We start from the raw sequence: 6,242 nt of genomic DNA on the forward strand, positions 1-6,242 counted from the left end.
ACGAATGAAACCTGCACTATGTGGACAGGCATTTCTTCTATGTATGGGTTTGCTGTTAGTCCCCCCTACATGGCATGACTAGTTTCAAAAATAACCAACTCGGTTTTTGCTTTCATTGAAATGTCCTCGTAGACTATCCAAAAGCCATGTTTTCTTTAATACAATACCCCGCGAATCTTTCTCAAGGACTTTTGTAAACTCATCCTCTTCTATGGCTACCATGCAGGTACACTCTGCTTTCGTCTAGAAAGAGAACGGAGTCCCATTGATCATCAGTCTAATTAACGTGTTAATTGACAAATCGTAGACGGGCTGGGGTCAATTTGGAACGAATAGCGGGCCCTTTTGACTAAAAGTTAACTGCCTTAAATCTTCTTATGACTGTTCAACCAGTCCTAACATTAATCTGAGATTTTTTGGACTTAAAAATCCAGTCTCTTGGTAACGACGGTAAACTCCAATTCAAAACATTTCATAAACTCTGGAGAAAATTATGTAACGGGATCTAGCATTCTACGTATTTCTTTGGAATTAGGTAAAACATTGGTAGATGAATGCAATGAAACTGAAATTGATGAAGACATTGTAGAATTGAAAAGGGAAATAGCTTCATTAATTTTAAACACACTTAAAAACAGATATGAGAGCAACGAGAAAACTCGTAATCTATTGCAGACTGCCACCTTCATGGACCCACGTTTTAAAGGATCCTTTTTTAGTTAAGCAGAAAACCAGATAATTGAATATATAATACTTACAACTTAGTAGCGAATTAGAAATAATTTCAGTTTCTGAGAATAGAGCTGCGTCATCAGGAAAAAAGAAAAGCAGACTTTCATCAATTTTTAAATCTATTTCCTTTTCTTTCCCAATGTCCAAAAAAGTTTCTCTGTATTCAAGCTTCCAGTGTTCCATCTGAGCGAGTATTCAGCAAACGATGGATCGAAAATAATCGATTATATTTTTCGATAATTTCCCAGCCCTAGTGGCAATAAGTAGTTACACTAAATATCGAAAATTTGTACAGAACAATACAGTTGCATCTGAATCCACACTTACTTAAATGAAGTGAAGTCTATTACACTCTACAAAACACTGCTTCAGAGTATTTTTTGATCCCATTATATCAATCAATACCACACCACTCCTATAATCCATCACAATCATGGTTGTGCAGATGATATTTTTCCTATATCAGGGCCATTCCATGATACATCCTGTTGAAAGTGAGTATCTTCCAAGAAAAAATTTTAAGTTAGGTAACAGAAACTACAAGAGTTTTTATCATATTTTTTATTTTAAAAAGAATTAATCATAACTCAGTATTTTTTGAAACTCTTCTTAGAACTACTTCCTTTTGTCACCTTCAATACATTGAATCTTACTGTCTTTGAGAGAGGTCTGCATTCACCAATTGTAACTACGTCACCAATTTCTACATCCCTAAAAAAGTTGAATCGATATGTAAGTCGTAAGACAATATTTTTATTATGTTAAAAAACTTGAAATGACCAGCTTTCAAACAGAAATTATAAACACAATATTGCAAAAACGAATAACTATCTTTGAATTTTAGAAACTCAGTATCTTCAAATCAAGCATATTAAGCATTTTGGGCCCTAAAAATATTAAGGGCAAGTCTCAGCAAATAGAGAGAGCCTCATAGGACCAGCATTCTCAATTCTCCAGATTGTACCAGTGTAAATATCATCTGAATAAATGGGAAATTTAAAGTCTCTAATGATCACCAAAAAAATTTATACCCAGAAACCCCACGTCATCATCTCAATATTTCCGAATTTTTAACTTCCTACTTTTTAAAGTTTTTATTTTCATAGAGGAAGTGCATTTAAACACAGAGTGTTGAATTCTGGAACTGTTTAACACTTTACTTCGGATTTGGTTCCCTCTTTGCTCTTTGAGATCACTCCTTTCTTTCTCTAGCTTGAATAGCTAACCAATATAGGTCTTTTTGGTGCTCAGAAAAGATTGAATGTATTGAGAAACCAAATTTCAGTGGTTCTCTCCTCTTAACACCTTCACTAAGTTAGTGTCTGCTGACAGTTTGCCAATGTGTGATTCCAATACCTCACTGTACACGTATACAGAGTATTATCTGGAACTCTATCGCAGTTCAGACAGAAATTGTGTAAGATGATACCTAACTATATAATGTTGCATGTGTGGTATCAATAACTTCTTCCCTCTTCCTATTTGATTTTGCTCCCAAGAATTTTTCCATGGCACAAGTCCTCTCTTCTTGTGCTATTCTCACTAGAACAATTGCTATCACCATTAGGGCTGACTCAGAGACTGACTGATAGATAAAGTACAGTTAAAGGTAGATACATCTCCTTCACGGTTATTTTAGAAACCAACTCAGAACTTAAATTCTTGATCAAAAATTTCCTAGTAGTCTCAAAATCAGACAAATTTCCCCAGTTTCAATCCAATTGAAGATTTATAATTCCACGAGAAACACAAGTTTATAATAGAAATATATGAAAACATCAATTTCTTCAGAATGATCTATTTACCTGAAGCAAGGTGACAAATGTACAGACATATTCCTATGTCTCTTTTCAAAACGATTGTATTTTCTGATATAATGCAAATAATCTCTACGGATTACAATGGTTCTTTGCATCTTCATTTTTTGAACTACTCCGGTGAGTATGCGACCACGGATAGAAACGTTTCCAGTGAATGGACATTTTTTGTCTATGTAAGATCCTTCAATAGCCTAAAAAGATTTTTCAAAGTTATGTTACTTATAAATTTTACTTACGCAAAATGCCCCATTAGATAAATCAGCATAGGAAAAAATCTGTACAAAACATCAATTTGTTATTTCAGAATCAAATAAACAGCTTTTACAGTAAGTTTGCGAATATGTAAGTTGATTAATGTTTTAAATTGTCGCCATGTTGATTGGAGTTCAATTTTATTCAATCAGTAAGAAAATAAGTTGAAATTGTGAAAATTTCATGGGAACATGTTTTTTAGCGTGCAAAAGTTTCAATTTCAATTTCAACTTCCAATGGAGTTTTTATATCTTTTTTTAGGGAAATATCATTATTATCTTTAACAGTAACTACTCCTGAATTGCAGAAGAAACAAAAAATTCTGATACAATTGCAGCACTGCTGTTAACATTTAGAATGTAATATCCCCCACATTGGATATTTAGATTTTATTCAGTGTCCACAATTGTCACTATAAATTTCAAAATTGAGAACTGAATGTAAAAGCTTTCTATTTGCAAAGCAATGAATGAAAAATATGATAAGGGATATAGAAATTCTCAATTATGTCCTGTGAAACATGTAGCAACAAAACATTTTAGAAACCCAAAAGCCATTATAAGAACTAAATTGGAATTTTTTGTAAAACACTGTGTACCACCAGCACACAGTCACAGTTACACTGGCACTCTTTAAATAACATCACAGATCACTGATGTGGGCAAATGCCCTATGGGCTTGACATTTATTTATGCTGGAAATTTGCCCAAAACCTTTTTAAGCAACTAAAGTTTGAGCATTTATAAAATTTTTCAATAAAATGTTTTTCAATCTTAGCTGATTTTGATATCACTTCCATTATTATGTATTTGTAATGTCGAGCAAAAGTTCTGTCATAAAACGCAAACATAAACCTCATCTCTTTCTGAAAAATGGAAAATAATTAGAGGTATGATGGAGGTGAAACCCTTACAGCCATATCTGAAATTTATTGCATTGGAAGAGCTAAGGTTTACGACATTATGAAAAATAGATAAAACATTGAAAATTTTTGTAAAATCTGTTGAAAGAGAAGAAAAAATCTCAAAACAAGTGAAGGAACTCTATATGCATGGCTCCGACAATAGAAAAATAGACATGCTCTAACTTCATGAGATGTTCCAAAAGAGAAAGCTAATTTTTTTATCAACAAATTTTAAGAAGCACCATGGTATTCCTTTCATACAGATAAGCGGTGAGAAATTATCTGCTGATGAGTTAGAAGTGTCTAGTTTTATTGCAACTCTAAATGCAAAAAATCACCAAACTGGGCTTTACACTTGAACAAGTTTACAATGCCGATGAAACTGGCTTGAATTGGTGTCAACTTCCAACAAAAACATTTGTAACATCAAAGGAAGAACAGTTTCTGGTAGAAAAATGCAAAAAGTATTTGAAGTGTTGATGTATTTGTAGTAAACAAATAAATTCACCAATAAATTGAGCCCAAAGGTTAGTTACTGGCTGAAACCTAAATAAATATTTTAAATGACATCACCTGAAGCTGTTCATGCTATTAGAGTTAGTAATTGTACCATTACCGTAATAAATATTCTACAATTATAAACTTATAATTATCCAACAAATATTTCTTGACAATCACCAAATAATTTTATTGTTCAATACAGTGAAGAGTTATAATAATTTTCAAATCAATTAAATATAAAGTGATAAAAATTTGCCATCATATCACCATAAATATTTAAATAAATGGTTTTTAGATTGGCAATACATTAGTTCAGACCCACTTTCACTAAACATTAAAGAGACATTGAAATTTATGATAATGCAAATTTTACACAAAGAACTAATTTGATGTTTCATAGAGTTTAACATAAAATAACAAAAAAAACTTATGAACATATTATAGATCAACACTGTGAGTCTATTTAATGACGAAATATGAAATAAATTGGAACTATTTCAAATAATAAGTAAAGGTTTAGTTAAACGAATAGAAATTCGCCCTAGATTAGATCACCAGATAAAACTACTAATAAAATAAAATGATGTCAGTATAAGCAATTTCTTAAAACTAGATAATCATAAAGCAGGCATACAAAGTTTAAAGTATTTCAGTATATAACATCAATATAATTTGTAACTAAATGCTAATATTCTTCTAGTTACACCAATTATTTATGTAACTATAACCAACCAAGACCTCAATTAAATAAAGCTGGAAAAACCAAGAAAGCCCCATCCAATACCTAAGATTTCACCAGCCTCCCGATAGTTAAAAAAACAGTCACAAACCTCTCTGGGAGTTTTAAAACCGAGCCCTACATTACGTGAATGCCTCAAGACTTTTTTCTTGCCTCCTGTTTTGCGGTTGAGGAAAACGGTTGGTTGTTTTTGAAACGCTTTTTCGGTCTAAACAAAAATGAAATCTATTAGTATAATAATAAAGACAGTACCTCACGAGGTGTTTTAAATCCTAGTCCAACTTCACGATGATAGCGCATAGGCTTGCGCCTTTTTGGACCTACACCTTTCTTACGATTCAAAAAAATAGTGGGCTGACGTTGAAACGCTCTTTCGTTCTAAAAAAGTCAAAATATTTTTAAATATCACCATAAAGGTATAACATAAAACAGCACCACGTGTTAGGATGAAGATATTTCCGATGTTAAAAGTAGAGGAAATTGGGAACTTTTTTATACAAAATTTTGAATATCTATAGATATTTGAATTCCGTACAAAAAATTTATAACAAATATATTGACGAATACCTGAAAAAACAGTAAATTCAATTTTCTACAACAAATAACGTACCTGATCCGCCATTTTCACAAGTAAAAGAAAGTTCTGACGCGTGACAGAAGATTCACAATGACAAATTTGATTGATGACATGTATAATATTTTGAAGTTTGAGGTTTTCTACTAAATTTACTCTGAAGTTAAAGACATTCTATGTGACACAATTTTATAAATTTTTCTGTGGCTGAAAGACTTTAGTTATAAGTTCATTGTACTGCTTTTATGATAATAACTAGATCGTGAGAGACGATGATGAAACATTGTAGTATGTAGATCCCTTTTTATATATAAAGCTTTACATAGCTAAGCGTTATATACATACAACAAGGGTGAATCTTTGCTACGAATTTAAGTTCATACGAATGAATTTTAATGTCAGTTTATAAACTTTCACGCTCAACCTAAATTAAACAGATTACGATGTGTGATATATAAACGAAAACGCCCGCGTTCCAACACCTAGTCATCATGAAGTCGAACGTAACGCCAGCGAGAGCGTCAGTATGGGCGAGAACGTAGAGTATATAAATCCACCTTTACACTAAACACATCATTGATGGATCTGTTAGTTACTCTGGAAATATAGGAATAGTTTCGAATAAAGATACTTCGCACCAAAGAACACACCAGGGTAGGTGTGTTCATCGGAGTACGCTATTTTGGTAACAGCTGTGGAAAAAAGTGTTCGTTGACACAG

The 6,242-nt window shown here is 32.4% G+C and overlaps 1 protein-coding gene across 3 annotated transcripts; it reads right to left on the bottom strand.

Moving 5' to 3' along the window:
* Positions 1-1,278: 1,278 nt before the first annotated feature.
* Positions 1,279-5,644, bottom strand: LOC130444378 (40S ribosomal protein S11). Of its 3 annotated transcripts, XM_056779474.1 has the most exons (5): positions 5,559-5,585; positions 5,201-5,326; positions 5,040-5,156; positions 2,538-2,743; positions 1,279-1,443 (listed from the first exon to the last, which is right to left on the bottom strand). In XM_056779474.1, exons 1-5 carry the CDS (start codon positions 5,568-5,570, stop codon positions 1,320-1,322), a joined length of 585 nt encoding a protein of 194 aa, XP_056635452.1. In that variant the 5' UTR covers positions 5,571-5,585; the 3' UTR covers positions 1,279-1,319. The 3 variants fall into 3 exon arrangements, with proteins under 3 accessions (XP_056635452.1, XP_056635451.1, XP_056635450.1); XM_056779473.1 differs by lacking the exon at positions 5,201-5,326 and having other exon boundaries at positions 5,559-5,644; XM_056779472.1 differs by lacking the exon at positions 5,040-5,156 and having other exon boundaries at positions 5,559-5,609.
* Positions 5,645-6,242: the final 598 nt, after the last annotated feature.

The sequence above is a fragment of the Diorhabda sublineata genome, chromosome 5, assembly GCF_026230105.1.
Source record: "Diorhabda sublineata isolate icDioSubl1.1 chromosome 5, icDioSubl1.1, whole genome shotgun sequence".
Lineage (NCBI taxonomy): Eukaryota > Metazoa > Arthropoda > Insecta > Coleoptera > Chrysomelidae > Diorhabda > Diorhabda sublineata.

Coding starts and splice junctions, on each gene's coding strand:
- LOC130444378 (XM_056779474.1), bottom strand. Junction 5,157..5,200: donor GATTTAAAACACCTCGTGAG/GTACTGTCTTTA, acceptor ATTTTTGTTTAG/ACCGAAAAAGCGTTTCAAAA. Junction 2,744..5,039: donor GTTTTAAAACTCCCAGAGAG/GTTTGTGACTGT, acceptor AAATCTTTTTAG/GCTATTGAAGGATCTTACAT.